Genomic DNA, 21,986 nt, shown 5'->3' with positions numbered 1-21,986 from the left:
CCGACTTTGTACCCACACACAAACTACTTGATGTGAGGTTCACGCCTGACCTCGACCGCTCTCCACATGGCCGTCCCGCAAAATCAACGTGGCGAATCACATCACATGCCCTCCAGAAGCTTCCAGCCACATCTACCCGTCCGCACAGCCACCATGACGTAGCTCCCGCCCTCTCATGGCTTGTACATACATAACCTCTCATCCTCACGCCTATTTTCCAATACAATACACATCACCATCCATCAATCAATCACTTATCTCAACAAATTCGAACCCACAGTACAAAAACAACTTCATTTCCCAAACGCAAACCAGAAATCGAAACCAATATGCCCGTCCCAGTCCCCTCCTCCACGACGGCACAGTCGACATCAACCAGCGCAACGACAACACAAGCACAAACGCAGGACGGGCAGCATGTGGAGCGTGTGAATGCGCACGAGAAGACGGAGGCAGAGAGGGAGGCGGATAGGCTGTACGAGGAGCGCATGGAGGACGAGTACGCGAAGCGGGAGGGAGGCGCATAGATAGAACCATTCACACACATACTCAATTCCATCCATCTATCACCAGTATCACGACTTCACCCCGCAAGCGCCTTCCCCACAAGCTCCGCACTCCTCCCACTCATCCCAATCCCCAACGCCAACTCATGCCCCCTCTCACTCATCTTCCCCCACGTCTTCCTCAATATCCCCAATATCTTCCCCTCATCATGCTCCCTCTCAAACGCCTCAAACTGATCATCCAAAAACACCAGACACGCCACATCCTCAAGCACCTGCGTCTCCTCATCGCTCTTCAAATCCTCCTTGCGGATCAGCGCGCCTACTCTCTCGCTATCCTCGGGACTGAAGCCCGCGTCGAGACAGATCTGCGTTACGAGCGACGCTTGCCGTTTTTTTAGGAATGTGCGCCAGGCGTGGTAGCCCGGACGAGTCATCGGGTAGGATGAGCGCGGCACTTCCCAGCGCCGGAAGTGTTGGGCGCGGATTGCTAGGCGGAGGGTTTCGGGGGCGGTGGGGTGGCGTTGCGTGAGGTAGGAGGTGGATTTTTGCGCGTAGTGCAGTTCGTAGGGTATTTGGGGGCCCGAGGAGGGGGTGGTGAGGGTGGGGTCGAGGGCGTGGGCGGCGTCGATGGCTGCGAGGGCTTTTTCGTAGGGGGTCGCCATTTTGGATTCGGAGTGGGAGAGGTGTGCAGATGGGATGTTATGAGGCTTGGGGGGGATGGGAGATTGGGAGAGGTGGGTGAGGAGAGGAGACGCGTTGTGAGTGTGATTATGCAGCTGTGTTGCGCGTTGTTTGATTCGCTGGTCGGGGGTGGTGGGGGATGGATGGATGGATGCCCCGCTTGTGCCTGTCGATCTGTGCGTTGCCGTCACTGTATTCCTGGGCTTGGATGTGACGACTACCCTCCTTCAATTCTTGGACATGAAAAGTTCAATAATGATGTGCATGTTACTCCTCACTTTTGAGTTCGTAACCCATGTCAAGGTGCGTGCGCGATGCAGTGTGAGTGCTGCGTTTGTCCTGCGCTTCTGGTTCTCGCCTTGTTGCTCTGTCTGTGCGCGACGCGGTTTCTCGCCTCGATCATCAACGCATCGGATTTGCTGACCTTGTATGCCTTGCCTTGGTTCTCAAGCCGTTGGCTGACCTTGCATCTCTGATGATCCACTAGCCTTGTATCTCATGTCGTTGGCTGGCCTTGGATCTCAGAGTACATTGCATCTCAAGACGTGTGCTAACCTTGGATCTCAAGACCTACGAGGCTCAAGTAAAGGTTGTATAAAAAGAGAGTTATAACACGATGGACTTTCCACTACTATCAACTGTTTCATCCGTCCATCATCATGTCTCACGCAGATCTAATCATCTTCGCGGTTGATGTGAACTCCGAACTTGGGTATGTTTTGCCCACAAAAATCGTCAATTCCAGCGAGTCGTTTGACGTTGGTCTTTTCCAAGAAACTTCAACTCTTTCCGCTGAGAATGAAACTTTGGCGTCAGATCAAATATATGATCCATTGCGCACACCAGATACTCCCATTTCTGTGACTTCTGGAGAAGTCATCACCGATGATGAGCGCGACGGACGGGAAAGCGTGGAGAGAGTGGACACGCTTCATTTGTGTACTCCGCGAAGATGCGACTGCACTGATCATGCAGCGGATAATTGGGGTAAGCTCCACTATGCTTTGAATATAGTGTCCGGCCTGACTAACAATGTGACTAGGTATATACGAGGAAAAGGCTGTTCCCGTACACAGCCTCACGCAAGCGAATCTGCAGCTGCTTAAGCAGGGTTCATACGCTGCCAGTGATACGGTCTTGGCGTCTTCTTCGCAGGAGGCAAGTACTACCACTTATGTTGACGTTGTGGCAAACGAACTTTTCTCGCGCGATGAGCTTCGAGAATCACCAGGTTGGATGGCAAGTGGAGAGGGAGATCTAATGTTTTCTTTTATGGGTGGTTGGGCTGCGCAGTCGGTGTTGCATGCTGTGGACGTGGCGGAAGAAGGCGAGTGTGTGTATGGGACTTTCGTTGACGAGTAGACGCTGTGGTATTTTCACCGAATTGTATTGTAGCCATATTTGTTCAGGTTGAAGTCGTTCTAGACCTGTGAAGTTCAAGGTGCACTGTAGAGGCACAGCGGTGTTTGCGCTATCAATGATGGATATGATCATCGCTGAATTGGCTTTTGAACGGTGATGTTAGGAAACAGATGCATTGCGCTTCTGGGGGTGAGACTCTGTCATTTTTTACAAGAACATCGACTGAGGGTGATAAGTGTGTACTCTTCAATTCCACACGAAAACGGCGCTGAACGTAAAGAACGATCATGAACAACGATGCAACGTGCTTATCGGGACGCGTTCAAAATATGGCGTTCAACGATGCGCGTAAAGAGGCGTGTATCCTGGTGTGTTGTAGCGCCAAAGACAAGGTACGCAAACGACTATCGCGCGATTAGCTCTAAAATACCCAGCGATAACTGGGTCGACCGCCTGTAGGCTCCGCAATTGATGTTAGGAGGAGGATGTGGCTTTGGTCCTTCCCCCGAAAGCCTGCTGTTCGATCTCATTGAGCGCCGATCGTTGGCCCGTGCGTCGCGTGGCGCTCACCTCGATCATCAAGCCGCTCACCTGGTACCTCAGCCTTATTTGCAAAGGGGTATATCTTTTGGCAAACATCGCATCATGGCTACCTCAAACGTCTCAATTATCGCTAACACTCACCTATACACGCATGGATTTCACCAACTGCCCTCAGGAGCCGGTTGACTGGGATACCTACATCCACCCTGATCTGTTCAACGACCTGATCTACCATGATAGTTGTGAACGCTTGGAGCTTGACAACAACATCTCACATACTGCCAACCATGGCACTCAGATTAGCATGAACCCACATGTGGAATATCTCGATTTGTCCACCACAGTTTGTCCGGATCGCTTTTTACCTGCTCAGCCTTGTTTGCCCCATAATCACGGGAATATTAATCCCTCTAGTACGTGGAAGTTATACTCATGAGCAGGATTCTCTGACACTCACAGATCACCCTCATGACTTCCTAGGAGATCTTGTTGACTTGGCAGGCGAAGATATCTCACAAAGCGAACAATTTACAGCATGTACTTACGACGGGCATCTGCTCGACCAGTATTGTACTCAACGCAGCTGGGAACCTTTGTTAGATTCCACTCTGATCACGAACGCTGATATCGATACTGCTCTTGGTCTTGATGACAACCACAAACTGAAGTGTCCGCCCGACTATTCCCGCATATCCGATGCAGATAACCTTTCACACTCTCAAGTCATTCTTCCCACGACTGAGACGGTTCCGGACACTAGAACAACAACCAATGGTATTGACACGGCTTCGCCATTGCCAGGATCAAGTCCCGCATGTGCCCAGCCGCAACCTACAACGAAACGTAGGCGCGTATCTCGAACTCCAAGCAAACCAACAAAAAGAAGAAAGGCTCAGCGAACGAAAATACCCCCGTCAGCCAAAGAAGTTATGGAAAAGGAATTTGTGCGCAACCAGTATCCAAGCGTCGATGATCTGGCTTTGTTAGCCACTGCCACTCAACTCAACATCAAAATTATCCGCACTTGGTTTTCTAATGCAAGATCACGCAACGAAATCCCTGGGGGTGAGTTCAATGTCTTTTGGTACCGAACTTGTCTTCCTCGTACAAGTGTTGCCCTTCTGAACAAAGAGATCAATGTAGAACATGTACTAATTAGGCATCCTTCAGACCTTGTCTCAGACATGATCACAATGAACTCGCCCAATTTCTCCCGTGTCGAAAGCGTATCATCTGCGAAACTTGAGTGTTTGAACCGATTATCGCCACCCACTGGCAGGAGCTCTCTTGAGAGGTACCTCGCAGCTCCTGCGAGCGATGACCCCGTACCTTCTGCGACCATCCAAGCAGCAATCCAGGAGACCAGCGTGCAGGAAAAGTATGGTAGCAAAATAGGTATGACTAAAAGTACTGAGCAGTATTCACCCTCACATACCTGTGACGTATCGGACATCGACTCTGACTCTTTGTACGAGATACTCGTACGCCTTCGGGACATGCAATATCAAGCACAACTACCACAAGAATCTGCTGTATCTACCAACGACAAAGTAGAAATACAAGGCAATGTGATTGAGACAGAGATCGCAACTAATTCAGAAAGCTCGAGAGGCTCTGATAAAAGCGCGCATAGTTCAGCGAGTAACAGATCTATCGATTCTAGAGGGTCGCGTCGGGGACGAAAACGTTGGCCTGATCTCCAGTCATTGCCTACCAACACGGCGTACCAATTCACTTGTACCTGGCCAACCTGCTCATTGTCATTTCGATACCAATCTGAGTGGAAACGACATGAGGAATCTGTTCATTACTCTCCATACCACTGGGTATGTGGGTTAGAAAGCGCAGAAACACATAACATCTCAGACACAGCGATACGAAATGAAAACAGCTGCGCTGGGAAAGATCTAAACCTCCGTACATTTCTACGAAAAGATCAATTCGCAGCGCACATGCGAAGGGTTCACCCAGAGGTCGGAGAGTGGGTCACTAGTCGCTTACTACTCAGCTGGAAAATTAAAAACACGTCTCCCGAATGTTCTGCTGTCCACTGTGGGTTTTGCGGCACCTCGTTCGACTCCTGGGATCAAAGACAGAATCATGTGGCTATTCATCTTCGGAAAGGCTCTTGCAAGACAGGATGGTGGCCTACACGGCTACCATTAGTAGTAATACCAGAGTTGCATAGGTGAGTTTTCTGTGCGGCACTATCCAGGAACCCCACCAGCTAATCAGCAATAGCGATGAGTATGAAACATGTCCACTAAGACACCATGACCCGAAGCATAATCTCAAGATCGCACTTAGTTATTTTGAAGATTATGTTTCATGGTCCTGCCGTTATATCAGCTGTCCTCATTCAATCTTTATCTTCCTTGACTATTCGGTTAGTCGGTGTTTAATATGTGGTACTCATGTGTCGGGATATAATATGGAAACTCATGCTGAGAAACACAAGTTGCAAAGTTGTAAGCAAGAGATATTTACCGACGCGAATGCGTTTCTGGATCACGTAGTTCACGAACATGGAGCCAGAACGTCGTCGGTATTCGGACTAGGATTGTGGAGTCACGCAAGGTGGAAAGCCGTAGCTTAAACTACAGATTTTAAGTGCTTGTGCTGGAAAGATGCCTCCACATATCATTCGACAGTCTCGGACTGTATACACGTGTGCACACTCTTGGATCCACCAATATGTACAACACTATGTCCCCGCATTATGTGCCCTGATTTAGTATTCTTTTCGATTTCTGTCTTTTGTTCCCGTCCATAATGCTTGCGCTTTCACCCACATTCCTGTTCCTAAGAGGTTCAAACCTGCGTTAGGTAGTACACCTTTTCCCAATTTCTTTAATGTCACATCGAACGATACTGAGAACAGTTTAATGATAGCGTAAAGGGTGATCAAAGTTTCATGTTTAGCAACTGCTCCAATCAATGCGCAAAGCGTGTGACGAGATCACTCATCATCTACGTTACTCATTGAGGCATCGATCTCGAAGTTTGCAAATCGACCAACGTTTCAGCAGCCACTCTGCTTTCCATTTCCGTTCTGCCACACGTTGAGGAATTAGGTGAGTTACAAATCACAAGGTCAAATTTATTTTTAGCGTACGCAATGTGTAAGATATGACGCTAGGACTTCACAATAGAGAGTAGCTGAATTTGTGATCTATGTATCTATCTGATTTGTATGCTATTTGTATCGCGACATACTCTACATCGTCAGATTAGCCAGCTGTTCAGTCATAGGTAGAGAACATGACGAAGTAACCCCCAATGAAAGTACGCAATCATCTGTGGATCCTGACTCTCGTTTCGCCGACTTGCATGAACGCGCGTGCTCTCTTCTCCTCATCTGGCACCATTGGAACTCCTACGCAAGCACACCACTATTCTACCGCACTGTCCCGCCGCACACAAACTCGCTTGAACTCCTTCTCCAGTCCGTAGATGTTCACACGCTCGATGTCCCAGGCGCACGCGTGGCTCTCGACGTGCAGCACCAAAGAGCTGAGGTGGCCGAATGACTTTGTGCAGCCGTCCGCGCGGCAGATGAAAGGATGCAGTAGGCCGCCATCCATCCATGCTTGCACTTCTCCAAGAGCGATACGTCCGGTTCGAATCTGCGCGTGAATGTCGAGATCCATGTACAGCGGCGAATACCACCACTTGCCGAGGCAGAGCAGCAGACGCGCAGTGTTGGGAAACTTGGGGCATTTGCCTGATTCAAGGTGGTTGATGAGGCTGGAGTATGTACGCATCGGAGCGTCACAGGCCCAGCATGGTATCGCGGCGTTGGAATGTTTCGTCATGTGCTGTTTCGCGAGGTCAGTATGGCTTGAGATTAGACAACTTCCTTGACCAAAGCACGGCACAAAATTGCGTCACACTGGCAGGTTCACAAACTCAGAAAAGAGCGGAGACAACTTACAATGTGATAGTTGCCCTGATGATGAGTCTGGTATCCACACTCCTCGCAGAGATAGCAATGCTCCAGGTGAGCAGCAAGCTTGACTTGGCCCGCGAACGGCTCACCACATTGGTGGCACGCAATGGTGAACTCACAGCTCTCATAGTGCAGATTAAGCTTCGTAGCACTGGGGAGTATCCGCTTGCAGCCTTCGCATTGGAAATGGTCTCGCTTGAGATGTTGTTGCAGCGCCATTTGATCGGGGCCATCGAAGTCACAGCCCGGCTGCAAACAATGCTTGTGCTCTGCTACTCTGTCAACCCACAGGTGCCTAAGGATGACGGAACAGCAAAGTCAGTTTGGGAGGAGAACTTACTACTCGTCTTTTGCCAATGCTCGTCGCGCTCATCCTGATCGCGAAAGCGACGGTTGCACGTCAGACAGCAGCTGTGTTTCTGGGATGTCTTGAGATGAACCTCTAGCTCGCTGCGGCTACGGAACCCCATCAGGCATGTTAAGCAAACGAACTCGTGTCCGACAGAATAATTGTTCTCGAAATGATTCTTGAGACCCCACTCGTCCTTGAATGCGCTGAGGCAGAGGTTGCAAAACACCTCATGGTCCCAAGCACTATCGACGTGATTCTTGAGGCCGTTGCGATCCTTGAAGACTCGCTTGCAAAGATTGCAGTAATGCTGGTGCTCGGGCGTCTGCTTGATGTGATTGAGAAGCGTAGACTTGTTGGAGAACTTGATGGAGCAAACACCGCACCAGTTCTCATGTGGATCGTGCGCCTTGTCATTGCTCGTAACAGTTGCAGCAGTAGAGCTTGATAGAGCACGCGCACGAGTTAAGCTACCATGGCTGCGGGCAGGAGCGATCTTGTGACTATCTCGGATCACAAGCGTCTTGCTTTTTGTACCCAAGGGAGGCTGGAGCGGAACTGCGCTACGCTTCTTCACCTCCTGCCACGGAATGGAGTCGTCGGCGACTTGGTTGAGAAACGGGTTACGAGACAGGTCGATAGCCGAGTTGTTTGGCGGCGGAACGTTCAGATCCTTCTCCCGAAAGAGCGCGTAGCGATTGTTGGCCTCAGGCGCCATGATCGAAGGCATGATGTTCAGACGTCCGTGGGTGAGGAGAGCGGTCGGAGGCAATACAAAACTGAAGTTGACGATCGATGAAAGAGGGCTTGCTGTACCTTCCCTATATCAAAGCACGCTAGCTAATGGTAAACGAGCTCAGGCAGCAAAGCTTGGTGTGACGTGACACAAACGGTTGGAAATATAGACTGGCATGTTGCTCATGGTGAAAGCAACTCAACCGTGAGGGCAGACAGGTAAAATCACACTGGAGAGCGCGTGTTAAGGCATGGCGCGATCTGAATCGCTCCTTGAAATAGAAAGAGAAAGCGCGATTGACGCAAGTAAACAAAAGGGCACACATAATGTGAAGACGAAGACCAAAATCGAAAAACGACGTGCCGCATATCGCAGTAAAGTAGAAAGATGAATGCATTGTGAAGGGGCAGTCGCTGTTTTGGATACCGTGCTGGCACTTTATTGGTTCTCTTCTGGTCGTCTCACGCGATGATGCGACCCCTCTGCATGAGAGCTATCAGAAGGCGATGTGGCATATGCAATCATCCGCAGCTTATGTCCTGAACGGAAACGCTGAGATGAGTTGCTTGGTCGTCAGATATTTGTGGCGAGGGAAAGAGTGACGCGATTAAGTCAGACGTGTTGGTGCTGAATCAGCTGGGTTCGGCAGCTGTCTAGCGCGTCGACCTCGCGTTTTCGTGCACGCTCTCCGTCGCGCTTCTCACACCTTCAATATGGCCCTAGATAGAGAATCCGTTATTCGAAATCACTCTATACTTCACAGTTTCGCTCAAGACTTTGCAATGATTGCTAAACACTGCTTGAGCCAAGAGACAAGGCTCATGCAACCCTGCCGCTGAGCACTTCGCCACGATCTCTATCCTCACCAATAAAGAGTTGGCGTTGTCCATGTTTTTCGTTCCACTGATTGCTACCTCGCCTCCCTAAACATATACGCCCACCCCGCAACACAGTTGGCTAGGAATCTTTCAAAGTCCTTGGCACGTTCTATGTTTTTGCGAGAAACCAAGTCAGTGTCGATCCTTGTCATCTCGTCTACTGAATTGACAAAACTGTAATAACACGTGAATTGTTCACAAGTGGTTGGGTACTACAAGGATACGCATGCCACGAGCTGCCTCGTCGCTGTGCTGAAAACATAGGTAATGAAATATTTTCACCTCCACTGTTGCTATTTACTGTGTTGAAATGTCTCTGTAGTTGCAGATGGTGAAGTTCTTGTCGGCCTTTCAAGTACTCGTCTTGGAGTTTGCTGTACAAGTCCACTTGCCCGCGGTTCACAAGACTTTATCAGTCGATGAAAGGACCGCCATTTTCAACTTTTCGGGCGCTTTCTTGGGAGAGACTTTGGGCGGTGACATGCCATTGTCCTACGCGTGTAATGATAGTTGATTGCCTCAGCAAACGGATTCATACCAAAAAAGCTACTCTTTGGCACCCATTTACACATGTGTCCTAGCTCACCTGCATTTTCAAAATCTCCATCTCTCTCACTTTCTCTCTCACTTGTGTCGCTCTCAACCAGCGCTCTCACTGCTATAACTCGTTGCCTTTACGTTACGCAAAATCTCCACGCACCACAGGTATATAAGCAAAGCCTTCCATCCTTCTTTCACAACGCAACACAACCTCCCATCAACTCTACTCACCATTCAATCTCAATTTCCCTAACACCCGATATCTATACCAGCACCATCTTTTCTACTTTGTCTTACACGATGAAGCTCTTCGGCTTCCTCTTGGCCGTGTTCGGTCTCTCCACAATCGCGTTCGCCAATGACGGAAAGAAGAAGAAGCTCTGCGAGGATGACAAAACAATGTGTGTCAACCGTATCGACCTCCATCCAATGAAAGGGGTCCATTACACGGCTATCACTATCTGCAAGAACGAGCAATGGATCCCGCTTTTGGACTGCGACGCCCCCACGGAGTATTGTAAGGACGCCTCAAAGCCTTTTTGCCGAAAGAGCCAAGTGAACATCAAGTGCTATCCTTGCAACAAGTACTACCAGCGTTGCATCGAGGTAAGTTCCTATTACTCATGGTGTCTCGTACTATGTCCCTAAACTCCTTTTCATAGGACTGTCTCTTCTTCGACGACAAGTGCAAGAACTTCTGCACCGCGTACGTTTGTCACCACGGCGGCGAACGCTGCGGCGGTGACTGCTATTACGGCTGCTAAATCATCTTGTCGTCTCCTTCGCTCTCCATCCACCGTTGCAGGTTGGTAATCTCGAACGGTATGATCTAGCTTGGATAAGAAAGTCGCTAGACTTGGGTAGCAATGATCTATTTGACCACTTAAGCCATCTTCTATGGGGGCATCAAACCGAACCTATACTACCAGGCTGTGGTCCACGAAATATCTTCCAACTACCTGAAGATGTAGAGGCACTTATCGAATATAACACAATCTACTTAATGCTCCTGCGATATACTGTGCTGTGCCATGCACTCCTGACCTCTTTGTTTTCTTCATTTTGTTTTCATATCTCTTTTCGATTCGGTTTCGGCGAGACCCTCAATAATCCTCGTTTGGTTTGCTTATGAACCTTTGCGGCTTGTCCATGTCATCTGAGACTGTCAACTATAGTTACATCAGTGACCGATCGTGCCTACTTAAATCCTCACCCGCTCTTCCTTCCCTTGTATCGCTCTCATCTTCTTCAAGTTAATTCAAGAACGTGGGTATATACTCTCACAGTCAATCATCGCTTCACTTTGGCACTAAAGTATCAACAATCTCTTGCGCGCGACATCGTCATAAGTTTGTGCGGATTATGAAGCGACCTGTTTCGCCTTGCGCAGTGCAGTTTCCGACTGACCTTGAGCCGCGCGAACGCTACAAAGGTATACACCCATCGCATATACTTAAATCTAACCACAGATACTACCTCGTATAGCTCGACCTGATCACACTCGCGCAAAACTTCCCGCTAGGTCATCCTCCGCGGTCATTCTAATGCGCTGTTCAAGACAATAAAACGCACAACTGCTGACATTGTCGAAAGTTGTAGTTGCGGGAAAGAGCGGCAACTGCTCCCCAATCTCGATAACTAAAACAGTGAAACGAAATCACCGGGCGCTCTCAGAACGCGCGATCACGTGCGGTGACGTTCTCCCACTTGGATGTGAAAGGAACTGGCGCCCCGTGAGCAAAGTCAGTGCGGCCTGCCCATCATGGATAACTTGCTTGCCATGATCAATGCCTTTGCTCCAGCATCACGCTTTCGTTGCCTTCTCAACCGCTCTTCATTCCGGTCTATCGCTTTCCTCGCTTTTTCGTTCACTTAACCATTTCTCGCACCTTCTTTACACTTCATTCGTTCCCAGTCGTTGAATCCCACCCGTGCTGAGATCGAATTGGGCAACATCGTTACCACCGGAAACTTCTAAACGCCTCTGGTTTGTTTCATCCAGCTTACACATAGAGCTTTGGAGCTCTCATCTACTCCATAACCAGCCCCAAGAGGAATAATGCAATCACGGCGGTACTTGCGGACAACCTGGGGGGAAGCACAGATCAAACCACGAATGGGACATACATTTCCGATAACAGTTACGCCTGAGCAAGTCCGGACTCCATCATCGGAAGACTTGAATCTGGCCAGCTTTCTAGCCTCTCTTACATCTGACGGTGCGCAAGACTTTCAAAGAAAGGATATGGAATTGGCGGAGAAGATGCTCAAGAAGCAGATTGAGCGAGAAACCCGGAGGCGTGAAGATCAGCTCAACTCCAGTATTCTAGCTACGACACAGCCGTCAACCACAAATACTGGCCGACCAGATAACAGACCGCCACGAAAAGCCCAGAAAGCCTTGGTTTTGGACCCCGATTGGGAAGCCGTTGCTCTTGCTCAGATCACAAAAGAAAGCATGAGTTTAGACAAGGAGTGGTCACAAAACACCTGGAACAACAAGTCGAACATGTTCCACAGGTTGAAGCTTCTCAAGGATGATGGATATGACATTGCTCCTCTGTTGACTTTGACTAGTGCCGACCTGACAGAGGTGGTTCTCGCACATGTGGATGCGCGAAGGCAGCGAGGGGCACGGCCAAATCCATCGTCGCTGCATCAATCGATAAAAGCAACACGTGCATCGAGGGTGACGAGACGACCAAAGTCCATTCTGGATCCACGGTCAGCGATGATCGTCAGTCCCCAGGACGATCGGTTCTTCGCTGCAACTTTGCGATATCGTCCCGCGCTTTCGCCGTCATTGAAGCGCAAGCAAACTCAACTTGACGATGCTGAGTCTCTCAACACATCGTCGCAATGGTGGTATCTCGAACCGACTTCTCCAAGTGTGCAGCGCGGACCAAAGAGAAGGCGTGCCAACAAGATCACCGCAGAGGAGCAGAAGAAGCAAGCTAGAGATGCGGTCCGAAAGAATTTCGTTCAGTCAGTCTTTTCGTCTTCGTGTTCGGAGGCCGCGACGAATGACAAAGCTTCGGTGTCCACAGTCCTCTTCTCCACTCCGGACTTCGGGATCAACACACGACTCGCTCACAACGATTCGATTTCTGGAGCTTCATCTCGATCTTCCTCATCAACGCATGCTGATACCAACAAAACCCTCATGATGGACTCGCGAGGCTTCGAGAACATGATGGACGAACTTCGGTTTCTGGCAGATGCTGGGGGCAACGTTCGCCAGTTCACCATCAAAGATGTGAGTGTGCGGGATATCGCTGAGGACAACAAAGATGTGCAGATGCTGGACGTCGACGTGGACACCGATACTACGTCCGACACCCACCATCAACTCCTCGTTTTCGCAAATACACATCAAGATACTGTCATCCGTGGGAATACAGAGGCATTGATAGCCTTGATGTCGAGAATGCGAAACCACGACCTCACCTACAATGCCGATATGAGCCAAATCGGGCTGGATCTTCGTACGCATGGCATGTCATGGTCGCTGAGTAGCAACACACAGACAGTGTTGGGGAAGATCGAGGAGCAGTTGAAGACCGGCGTTAGGAAATACGGAGTGGAGGTGCGCGTGAATGTGTTTTACGGTGGGATAAGGTGTTTTGCGCCGTGAATCTAGAAGGAAAGAGTGAGGGTTTGGAATGTAGAGTATGGAGAGGTTGATCTGTGGGTGTATAGAGTCATGTAAATTACTTGTCAAGCTTGTAGAAATTTTCATCAGTAATTTCTAGAAACATCAGTTTTCAATATTCACTATAGTCTATCTTGATGTCTAACTAGCAGGGTAAGATGTCCAGCCAGACAAATCAGCGTTCTGTGATTTACACCCGTGGAGGCTACGAGTATGTGGAAGCGACATGGCTGAAATTTAAATTGGCACAAAGTCTTGTTTGTATTTGAAAAAAATACAAAAGTTGCCCATGGCTATGCGACCATTCGAAGCTCTCTCAGTTTCAGATACTTGAATACGCGTTTCGTCGCAACACGCTCCGCGAACCACCCCCCTGGAGGACTGTTTCAGCGCTGAACAAGAAAGCTATTATTAGCATTTGCCCGCTTTGGAGGTCACTCTAATCAATGCCTACTCAGATCTGAGACGATTGGAGTCATGACCGATTGCCTAAAGTACCCCATGTCATTGTCTTTGGCATGCATAAATTCATGGCGATGCATATAATAGATGAAGTCCCACATCTTCATATCTAGGACAATTCTAAGGGAAGACTAACTATTCTATACTCCGCTTCTTTCTGGAACCTGAACGTTCAAACATGGTAACGTGCTATAACGACTACACTGCACCTTGTCATGGGGTTGAATGGAGCGCTCAGTCCCGCGGGCTACGGCTCTGGCCTTCCAGCACGCGTGCTCATTCGAGGAAGTCGGAGTATGTAACACACATAGAAGGTACATATGCGACGGAGAGATATTATATTGAGCCAACATATTCTCACACGCGAACATCTCAGGTGGGTGGCTAGAGTCTGTCTCACGGTTTTGATTGCCTGACAAAGTTTCACAGTATCGTAGCCCACCAGGTCATGGTCACTACGATTCAAAATACGGGAATTCAGGGAGACACGATGTACGACACCTAAACAAACAGACCCATGTGTTGGCAGATCCGTCAAATCGTTTGTCAAAAAGGCATCAGAAATCTGTCAAGGAACTCAAGACTGGCCATCGATCGAACGAATTTGCATCACGTCGATCCTCACAGTCATCCCAATCGTCGGTCTCAAGTAGATCCTCGCGATCGAGCGAATCCTCACAATTAAGCCGATCTTCTGAGACGGATAGCTCTAGGGAGAGTACACGCAGCTCAACAAAGGGAAGCTGGGCCAGTGGTGATGGGGCTTGGATCAGGAGAAGACCCAGATGATCATGGTCGTTTGAATGATGAAAACCCCGACGACAATATATGGGCGCATGATACCTGGATGGATCTTGGGTAACGACGAGGTAGCGTAGAAACTGAATTTCATCGATCCTATCCAAAAGAACCCAAACATCGTAAGAGTGCACTCGTCTCCAGAAAGAACAAGTCTGACTGGCGCAGACCAAAGACTCCAGAACCAGCGTGCAATAAAGTTCGTCACGGAGAACTCAACGTGAGCAAATTTTCGTGGAGATGCGCTTTCAAACAGGGCTTTGAGAGCTTCTTGGAAAGTGTGTCAGCATGACCCTGAAGTTGTCGAGAAACGATGGGCCGATTGAGCTGAGGGATTGGGGGCTTTGGTCGGAGCTATACCAAATATAGTTACCCTAGCTAGCCCAATGGAATAGGTCCCGCACCTAGCTCCCGCAAGGAATAGCTGTTCTCACCATCTGAACGCCGTGTTGTACTCATCTAAATGCATTGTCTTGCACTTTGCATCTATGAACAAGTGCTTGAAACAACAAAGTGTGTAGTGACGAAAGCCAAGACGAATTTGGTCTTCGCATTATAAAGAATCGTCACGAAACCAATCGTCAGACTCATCCTCGTCGAAAATCACTCGTCTCCGGTGTAACAAGGCAGCAACTATCAGCATTTGGTATCTGCTACGTTGATCAGAGGGATTTAGGTTCGATCAGCTTCTATTGGATAACGTTCCAAGGTTGAGTTCAGTGACTCAGCCTCTCACCCACGGTACGGTACATCTGCTTCGAGTCACACAACCATTGCGGATATATAAAAGCCTTCCAGACCCGCATTCCTTTACTGAACATCTTGACCACTTCGTACTGTCGACTCAACGTTGTCAGGTATTTACAACTCCGCAACTTACTCATCATGATCCCGTCTTCAGCTACGGAATGGGCTGTTGAGCTACAGCATCAGCTTTACCTCCTCTCACCACTAGCCAAAACCGAGGAACAACATCCTGCATTCATCGATGAGATTGTCCTCAAGGCACCTCGTCGAAAGGCGGCCGATCCTGATGCGGCTAGGCTCGCGAAGCAGATCTCAAGGCTGATGTATCCTGCATACGATGAAGATTCACTCGGGCTATTCATCAAGTACGAGAAGGATATCGTCAGGCTTCGCAAGATGGTCATTTTGCAGAGAAAGCGTATTATCGACGAGAATACCAAGCGCAACGAGCTCATCAACTGGGCACCGCGGATCAGGAAGCAGGGACCATGGAACCCAGCTACCGATGCTGTTTCTCTCGAGGGCGCACCTAGCCTACCCATGCCCGTCGACATCGCAGACCCAAAATCGCTAGCCCCGTTCTTCGATCACCTTGCCCTCGGTGGCAACGAGTCAAAAGACTCTTCAATCCGCGGTATCGATGTCGGTCTCGAAGCCGAAGAGCCAGGCTACAGCACGAGCCTACTGGAGTTCGAGAAAGGCGTGGTATATTCCGACCAGCGAATGGATCTTTGCAAGATGGTGCTTGGTCCCAACAACATCGGCGCTCTCATGGAGAGCTTGAAACCGAATCACTTCATCACACATTTCCTACTAGGGAACAATATCATCGGCCCTCACGGTGCGCATTGCATTGCAGATTTCCTGAAAGAATACCCCAACCGGATGGACACTTGGTACCTAGCAGGCAACTGCATTGACACGCCTAGCTTCCGTTTGCTCGTCGATGAGTGGGTCAAGAGCACTGTAGTGACCAACATCTGGCTCAAGCGAAACCCATTGGGTCCAGCTGCGGCCGATGATGTGTTCAGACTGATAACTCAGACGGAGAATCTCCGTACGCTCGATCTTGACCAGACCGAGCTTGGAGATGTTGGTGTCGCCAAGCTCTTCACCCTACTTGCACACTATGATAAGCCAGTGGCACTTCGACACATCTATCTGAACGCCGTTGGTATCGGCGCGAAGGGTGCAGGTGCTATCGCCGACTTCCTTGCGTCTCCTCACTGCGCCCTTGATGCGTTGTATGCGTCGAACAACCCCCTGGGAAATGATGGCTTGGTTGCACTGGCGACTGGTATGCGTAAGAACAATTCATTGACTCGACTGACGCTGTCGTCTGTTGGTGCTGGCGATGTCGGTGTTGTTGCGCTTTGTCATTCGCTGCACGGTCATAACCTGAAGGTTCTCGACCTCGACCAGAGCTACGCGACCAAGGACCTTGGTGCAAGGTACGTTCATTTTTCTATCGTATTTTTCAGTTATTATGCATATGAAGTTCTTGTATGAGCGAGAAATGCTCTTCGCTCTCCTCACTCACTTGGATCATGCGGCAACCCGAACACCCCGTCGAAACTCCACGCTTTCAACACGCCCTTCCTGCAACATCGCGCAGCACCTCAGGTCAATCTCCAACCCTGTCCACCACACACTAATTCCCAATAGGTTCAACTGGATCACCGACGCCAGCGCCTCGGCCCTCGCTTCGCTAACCTCGCATACCACTCTCAGCTATCTCAACCTTGGCCAGTGTGCTCTAACCCATGCCGGCCTGACACCCATCCTCTCGCAAGTCCTCTCATCCCCCCTCCTCTTCTTCGCCGCCTCCACAATCTTCCCCCAAGCCCGCGACGCGCCATCCATTCACGCCGGCCAACGCCACGCCAAAGCCGCCGAACTGGCACGCGCACATATTCTGCGCAACATCCAAGCCAAGTACGGCGCGGAGTGTTCGTACACAACATTCAGGAATGAGTATAAGAGGTGGTTGGTCAATGACAAGACGGACGTCCGAAAGATTGACTCGGTGTATCGGAATCGTGATGCGGGGCAGGCGAGGAGGGGTGGTAAGAAGCTGGTGAAGTGGTGGGAGGAAGGTGATGAGACGTTGGAGCGGGTTATGGGTGCTGTTGGGCCAGTTTGTGTGAGCCGGAGGGCGAAGGAGGGGTTGGAGGGCGTGGTTGGGCCGGTGTGCTCGGCGAGGCGGGTGGGGGTTGCGGTGTGACTATTATTCTAGGGTTAGGTGTCACGGTGTCTGGAGTAGTGAGCGGTAACCGGCGATGCTCCTAAGGTCTTGAGCAGATGTGATAACACTGCGGACTGGTGTTTGCGAACTTCGCAAGTATGACGTAACAAGCGTAGGCTCATATCACACATCTTCGCAAGTCTTCTCTATCACGTTGTGTCATTGGTTTGAAACTCTTTTACCAACTGCATATCCAGGGTATCAACAAAAACGCCATGTAACCTCCAACTCCACGATCCGTATGCAAAGTTGCAGTCTCGAACATAAGGCAGATAAATTGTCCCACCTTCAACATCATCATCATATATCCTTCAACTATCCCGAAGTCCAGCTCTATCTCACAACACCAAACCCATCCAGGACCCAAATCACCTCCTCAGATCACATCCCAGAAACTCTTCCCAGCCGCCCCATTCTGCCCACCAGTACCAGCATCATTGACAGACCAACCAGTCGTTTCCACAATGTGTACCACCCTTCCTCCATCATGCCTTAGCCCCAACCCGTGCATCACGAACTCATGAAACTCCTCCGCAGACTCCGTCTTGCCACAAACATTGCGCATTGCATACTGCATGCCCTGGAAGAAGATCTGCTCTCTTGAGTCGCTGGCACTGAGGTCAGGCAGTGGAGTGAAGCTGTAGACACGCTTTGTGCCATTGACAGGGAGGAAGACGTCAGACCGGACAGTCGGAGGACTGGACGCGAAGAGGTCGAGAAGTGCAGTAGCGGCGTCTCGCTCCTGGTTTGACTGGGGCTTTGGCGACGACATGGATGCAGGACGCGAGCGTGTGTTCGCACGTGTGGTGCGCTTTGAGACTCCAGCAGGAGCCTTGACTGTGGCTGGCCGGCTGATGTGGCGTTTGAAGACGACAGCAGGTTTTTTCGATATCGTTGTAGAGGGCTTGGGCTGCTTTGGTGGGGAGATGGCGTCAGTGCTCTGCTCGACGAAGCCAGAATCGTCGTTGTCGTCGGCAGCGGGGTCGGAATCGGAGGCCTGGTCGAAGTCTGCGTTGATTGCGTTGAGTCGCAGCTCCAGATGGTGTTTGATCTGGCCGGGGCCTGCTGCGGTCGCGTCGCCGTCTACGCCAGCACGAGCGGCGGCGATGCTGTTGTTAATGGTGCTTTGGAGGGCCTCGAGTCGAGGGCCGGAGGGGTACTGTGTTGGGATGCTGGAGCATAGCTTGGTGAGGCTCTTGACGAGCCGGGCGTGAGTGAGAGGTGCCATTATGTCGATGATGTGTGAGGTTTTTAGCAGCGAAGAGCTTAGAGATTGTGAGTTTGAAGCAATGTAAGCCGAAGGGCTATTCTTAAGTATGATCGGAATGAGTATCGAAGTGTATTGTGGTGTGCAATCATCGTCGACAATACAAAATTACCGTCGAGATGTGCAATGCTATTGTGGGCTTTGCGATAATAGGAAGTGTGGCCAAGATGGATGGGCGGCGAAGTCTAGTCTTCGGGCAAGTGAAAGTGGGAGTCTCTTTCACTTCGCGAAGTCTGCTCGAGTGGCGGTCACCTTGTCTCTGGTAAAGGAGGCGCGAGGTATAGTAATTGTACGTAAGTACTCTGACGACGAACACGTCCCATTCTGTGGAGCTCTCATTTCGAATGAGGTAAAACAGGCGCATTGTAAGGTTGGTGTCAGTGTAGCTATAGAGCACCGGGGAAAGCACCAACAGGTCAATAGTCCATTTCTCGAGCGACGCTCATTGTCCTAGGAAGCTGGAGGTCGGTGGATTGAGTTGTTATTGAGCTAAGAGAAATAATCCCATTGATCATCGCAAACCTTGAACCGATGGTTTGTGATGAACTCTTGTAACCTCTACGATGCACAGCTGATCGGAGTGCTTCGCCTCTAAGCTTACTCATAGAATCACACAACTCAAGTTCAAGCTGAAAAAGTCGTTTTACCCAGTTCGATCCTGAGCTTACGCTACATATTAAGTAGTCACCAAGGCATATTGTGCCGTCGCTCAAGGAACCAAAGTGACGAAAACATAGGAGGCGGTGCTGAAAAGATCTCAGAGGTTTTAGAAATAGTAGGAAAGTTGCTCGCAGTTAATCATATCATGATTGAACATGACTACTCGTCAAGTGACCGTAGACTGTCTCGAGCTTTGTCGCGCAAATAAAGCACAAAGTCGTTTACATATTATGTATAGCTGAGGGGAGATCGCCAGAGACGCAAGATTGTTACATGCTGAAACAATCAAAGTAGACTGCAACGAAATCAAGAACATGTAGAAGCTGACAGAAGATCTGGTGACGTCGAAAAAGGATATTGACTTGTCGTCCATTGTTCAATGGTAAGGACAGCAACAAATGCGATAATTCACTGAGGTATCAGCCTTCAGTCAAGTAGGAGACATGTTACGATCTGTGAGAAGACACTGTTCAATATGCAAAGGATGCAACATTGAAGTGAAGTGATGAATTCGGCAGTGGAAACGTGTGGAGAGCGACACTGCGGAGGAAGTCTTTTTCTGATTGGCGGGACGCACGTGCTTAGACCCTCAATTCGCAGCTCCCATCACGCAGCATCACGACAACTCTCTGACAGCTCCGACCACGCGCACTCGCTAATATCAATCGTTGCAAACTCCGCCCACTACATCGTCAACGACCTCACGCGTTGAAGCCCTGTCATCTGAACTCACGCGCTGTTCGTAATCTCACCTACCGCTGAACACGACCGAATACAAGATGGCTTTGAACGCATACATGAACAGTGAGCTTCCCATAGCTTCCCATCTTTTGTTTTCTGCCTCATTCCCTTCTCCGTGCTACTCTACAGGCGCACTATCATCCTATCATACCTCATTCTCACGCTTGCTTATACCTTCTCACAATGCTTCACGTCCATCTCTAACCAACCTACCCACAGAGCGCGTAACCGTCCTGACCCTCGATGGGCGCTCCATGATCGGCACCCTCCTCTCCTGCGACGGCAGCATGAACCTCGTCCTGCAAGACGCCATTGAGCGCATCATACGGCCACGCGAGGAAGAAGTGCCATCCGAAGAGGTGCCGCTCGGGCTCTACATAATACGAGGTGACAGCGTCGCGATCGTGGGCAGGCTGGACGAGGAGCTAGATGGCACAATCGATTGGACGAAGGTACATGGCGAGGTGCTGGGGAGTACAAGGCATATGTGAGGGGTGGGGGATGGATATCGTGAGATGACTTTATGAGAGGATTGGGAGGTTGGGATGATCAAAGCGAAGGGCTGGAATATATGCGATGAGGATGTGCGATGCCATGGAAAACAGGCGACGTGATTGAGGATCTGCGCCCGGCCACGTCACGATCAAGGTCGGATTAGAATGGGTTAGCCCGCACGGAGGAGGGTTGGTTAAGCAACGAGAAGGAGATACCATGATACCCACGAACACTCGACAGATACGCAGAGTATGTCTCATCGTTCGCTTCCTCACAGCTCTCCTTGCTGACACAACAGACTGCGCAAAGATCTGAAATACACACACATGAGCTTTGGGCGTGACGGACGCTACTACGCGTCTGAGCGATCATGCCATTACTTTAGACTTCGTCTCTATGCTCTTCTTGACCTCTCTGCAAAATATGCGACTCACCTTCTCTCTCAATCCCCAACCCTATTGCACACTCCTCTCCACCCCCTCCCCAATCCCCTGCGCCAGCTTGTGATCACTAGGATTCGCCGCCGCCTCATACAACACACTAACGGGCTCCTTATTGAGCCTTAAAAAGTCCCCCTTGAACCCCAAGTATGTAATCCGCGTCTCATCCTCCTCGCCATCGGACCAGTTATCCTCGAAGAACAGCCCCAAGCTCCTCGTTGTATTGAACAGCACGCGCCGCACGGGAATCTCCTGCACATCATTCGTCTGGCTCACGCACAGCTCCTGCGTTGCCGGCTTGTCACTCGCCGTGTCGAAGTCGAAACCCCCGTCCGCGTTGAGAAATAGCTTTAGCGTCTTTGGACATGAGGGGGAGGTCGAGGCGCGGATCAGGATCGAGTGCAGCCGCACTTGGCCTGTGAAGGGCACGATCATGAGCAGCTGCTCGTCAGCCGAGGACACGAGTTCCGGCGCGGTGGAGAGGCGCTCAGTCCATGGCTTTTGGCAGATTGCGCGCCCGCTGTTGGAGGCGTCTTCGTTGAGGGTTATCAGCGCGCTGAAGTCGATTTGTGCGGTGAGGATGTTTTGGAGGGCGGGGGTTAGGTCGTCAGTGTGGTCGTGGGCCTGTGGTTGTCAGTGATGAAGTGAAGGTCAGGATGGTGGGGTGTACGTGGTCATGGTCGTCGCCGTGGGACTCGGAGTGGCAGTTGTCGCCGTGGTCGTGGTGATGCGACATGGTGGTGAGCGGTTGATGGTTGTGATGGGAGTTGGCGGGGTAGTGGGGTAGCTTTGAGCTTCTGCTAGGTCTGTCGCTGGATGGAATACTTTCGGGAACTCGAGAGGAAAACAAGTCGGAGTTGAGATCTGATGGTGCTGTTGTTCTGGACGTGAGAACTGAATTCCAGTGGCGCATTGTTTTGGGCACGTGGACT

The 21,986-nt window shown here is 50.3% G+C and overlaps 12 protein-coding genes across 12 annotated transcripts; 8 read left to right on the top strand and 4 right to left on the bottom strand.

The window, feature by feature from the left end:
- Positions 1-66: 66 nt before the first annotated feature.
- Positions 67-527, top strand: P153DRAFT_385434 (uncharacterized protein; the record flags this gene model as incomplete). Its single annotated transcript, XM_033670429.1, has 2 exons — positions 67-158; positions 281-527. 2 exons carry the CDS (start codon positions 67-69, stop codon positions 525-527), a joined length of 339 nt encoding a protein of 112 aa, XP_033523604.1.
- Positions 528-583: 56 nt separating this feature from the next.
- P153DRAFT_356822 (uncharacterized protein) lies at positions 584-1,171 on the bottom strand (the record flags this gene model as incomplete). The annotated part of the gene is made up of 1 exon (XM_033666678.1): positions 584-1,171. The coding sequence occupies one exon, from the start codon at positions 1,169-1,171 to the stop codon at positions 584-586; it is 588 nt and encodes a 195-aa protein (XP_033523603.1).
- Positions 1,172-1,849: 678 nt separating this feature from the next.
- Positions 1,850-2,552, top strand: P153DRAFT_385432 (uncharacterized protein; the record flags this gene model as incomplete). The annotated part of the gene is made up of 2 exons (XM_033670428.1): positions 1,850-2,177; positions 2,233-2,552. The coding sequence occupies 2 exons, from the start codon at positions 1,850-1,852 to the stop codon at positions 2,550-2,552; spliced, it is 648 nt and encodes a 215-aa protein (XP_033523602.1).
- Positions 2,553-3,168: 616 nt separating this feature from the next.
- Positions 3,169-5,821, top strand: P153DRAFT_396509 (uncharacterized protein). Its single transcript, XM_033671486.1, has 4 exons — positions 3,169-3,508; positions 3,555-4,160; positions 4,266-5,283; positions 5,337-5,821. The coding sequence occupies exons 1-4, from the start codon at positions 3,247-3,249 to the stop codon at positions 5,689-5,691; spliced, it is 2,241 nt and encodes a 746-aa protein (XP_033523601.1). The 5' UTR covers positions 3,169-3,246; the 3' UTR covers positions 5,692-5,821.
- A 666-nt stretch (positions 5,822-6,487) lies between these two features.
- P153DRAFT_291076 (uncharacterized protein) lies at positions 6,488-8,111 on the bottom strand (the record flags this gene model as incomplete). The annotated part of the gene is made up of 3 exons (XM_033663751.1): positions 6,488-6,913; positions 7,030-7,313; positions 7,385-8,111. 3 exons carry the CDS (start codon positions 8,109-8,111, stop codon positions 6,488-6,490), a joined length of 1,437 nt encoding a protein of 478 aa, XP_033523600.1.
- A 1,736-nt stretch (positions 8,112-9,847) lies between these two features.
- On the top strand, positions 9,848-10,311 carry P153DRAFT_385429 (uncharacterized protein; the record flags this gene model as incomplete). The annotated part of the gene is made up of 2 exons (XM_033670427.1): positions 9,848-10,153; positions 10,210-10,311. The coding sequence occupies 2 exons, from the start codon at positions 9,848-9,850 to the stop codon at positions 10,309-10,311; spliced, it is 408 nt and encodes a 135-aa protein (XP_033523599.1).
- Positions 10,312-11,606: 1,295 nt separating this feature from the next.
- On the top strand, positions 11,607-13,181 carry P153DRAFT_431215 (uncharacterized protein; the record flags this gene model as incomplete). Its single annotated transcript, XM_033672884.1, has 1 exon — positions 11,607-13,181. One exon carries the CDS (start codon positions 11,607-11,609, stop codon positions 13,179-13,181), a length of 1,575 nt encoding a protein of 524 aa, XP_033523598.1.
- A 604-nt stretch (positions 13,182-13,785) lies between these two features.
- Positions 13,786-14,538, top strand: P153DRAFT_15282 (uncharacterized protein). Its single transcript, XM_033662207.1, has 2 exons — positions 13,786-14,037; positions 14,091-14,538. The coding sequence occupies exons 1-2, from the start codon at positions 13,840-13,842 to the stop codon at positions 14,448-14,450; spliced, it is 558 nt and encodes a 185-aa protein (XP_033523597.1). The 5' UTR covers positions 13,786-13,839; the 3' UTR covers positions 14,451-14,538.
- A 394-nt stretch (positions 14,539-14,932) lies between these two features.
- On the top strand, positions 14,933-19,894 carry P153DRAFT_431214 (RNI-like protein). Its single transcript, XM_033672883.1, has 5 exons — positions 14,933-16,657; positions 16,872-17,394; positions 18,096-18,661; positions 18,872-19,011; positions 19,403-19,894. Exons 1-5 carry the CDS (start codon positions 15,345-15,347, stop codon positions 19,453-19,455), a joined length of 2,595 nt encoding a protein of 864 aa, XP_033523596.1. The 5' UTR covers positions 14,933-15,344; the 3' UTR covers positions 19,456-19,894.
- Positions 19,274-19,894, bottom strand: P153DRAFT_366639 (uncharacterized protein). Its single transcript, XM_033668098.1, has one exon. The coding sequence runs from the start codon at positions 19,749-19,751 to the stop codon at positions 19,545-19,547; it is 207 nt and encodes a 68-aa protein (XP_033523595.1). The 5' UTR covers positions 19,752-19,894; the 3' UTR covers positions 19,274-19,544.
- A 109-nt stretch (positions 19,895-20,003) lies between these two features.
- On the top strand, positions 20,004-21,058 carry P153DRAFT_366637 (Sm-like ribonucleoprotein). The gene is made up of 3 exons (XM_033668097.1): positions 20,004-20,182; positions 20,339-20,863; positions 20,913-21,058. Exons 1-2 carry the CDS (start codon positions 20,158-20,160, stop codon positions 20,608-20,610), a joined length of 297 nt encoding a protein of 98 aa, XP_033523594.1. The 5' UTR covers positions 20,004-20,157; the 3' UTR covers positions 20,611-20,863; positions 20,913-21,058.
- Positions 20,950-21,959, bottom strand: P153DRAFT_422874 (DUF1000-domain-containing protein). Its single transcript, XM_033672396.1, has 2 exons — positions 21,725-21,959; positions 20,950-21,678 (listed from the first exon to the last, which is right to left on the bottom strand). The coding sequence occupies exons 1-2, from the start codon at positions 21,788-21,790 to the stop codon at positions 21,070-21,072; spliced, it is 675 nt and encodes a 224-aa protein (XP_033523593.1). The 5' UTR covers positions 21,791-21,959; the 3' UTR covers positions 20,950-21,069.
- Between the last annotated feature and the right edge of the window lie 27 nt (positions 21,960-21,986).

This window comes from Dothidotthia symphoricarpi (assembly GCF_010015815.1).
Source record: "Dothidotthia symphoricarpi CBS 119687 unplaced genomic scaffold P153scaffold_10, whole genome shotgun sequence".
In the NCBI taxonomy this organism is placed as follows: Eukaryota; Fungi; Ascomycota; class Dothideomycetes; order Pleosporales; family Dothidotthiaceae; genus Dothidotthia; species Dothidotthia symphoricarpi.
Note: the sequence above shows the minus strand (reverse complement) of the source record. Positions and strands in the feature narration are given on the sequence as shown.

Coding starts and splice junctions, on each gene's coding strand:
- P153DRAFT_396509 (XM_033671486.1), top strand. CDS start 3,247: ATGGATTTCACCAACTGCCCTCAGGAGCCGGTTGACTGGGATACCTAC. Junction 3,509..3,554: donor CGGGAATATTAATCCCTCTA/GTACGTGGAAGT, acceptor TGACACTCACAG/ATCACCCTCATGACTTCCTA. Junction 5,284..5,336: donor GTAATACCAGAGTTGCATAG/GTGAGTTTTCTG, acceptor AATCAGCAATAG/CGATGAGTATGAAACATGTC.
- P153DRAFT_15282 (XM_033662207.1), top strand. CDS start 13,840: ATGGTAACGTGCTATAACGACTACACTGCACCTTGTCATGGGGTTGAA. Junction 14,038..14,090: donor CTCACACGCGAACATCTCAG/GTGGGTGGCTAG, acceptor AAAGTTTCACAG/TATCGTAGCCCACCAGGTCA.
- P153DRAFT_431214 (XM_033672883.1), top strand. CDS start 15,345: ATGATCCCGTCTTCAGCTACGGAATGGGCTGTTGAGCTACAGCATCAG. Junction 17,395..18,095: donor TGGAGGGCGTGGTTGGGCCG/GTGTGCTCGGCG, acceptor GTGAAGCTGTAG/ACACGCTTTGTGCCATTGAC. Junction 18,662..18,871: donor AGGCTCTTGACGAGCCGGGC/GTGAGTGAGAGG, acceptor TTGCGATAATAG/GAAGTGTGGCCAAGATGGAT.
- P153DRAFT_366639 (XM_033668098.1), bottom strand. CDS start 19,751: ATGGACGACAAGTCAATATCCTTTTTCGACGTCACCAGATCTTCTGTC.
- P153DRAFT_366637 (XM_033668097.1), top strand. CDS start 20,158: ATGGCTTTGAACGCATACATGAACA. Junction 20,183..20,338: donor TTTGAACGCATACATGAACA/GTGAGCTTCCCA, acceptor ACCTACCCACAG/AGCGCGTAACCGTCCTGACC.
- P153DRAFT_422874 (XM_033672396.1), bottom strand. CDS start 21,790: ATGTCGCATCACCACGACCACGGCGACAACTGCCACTCCGAGTCCCAC. Junction 21,679..21,724: donor ACGGCGACGACCATGACCAC/GTACACCCCACC, acceptor TGACAACCACAG/GCCCACGACCACACTGACGA.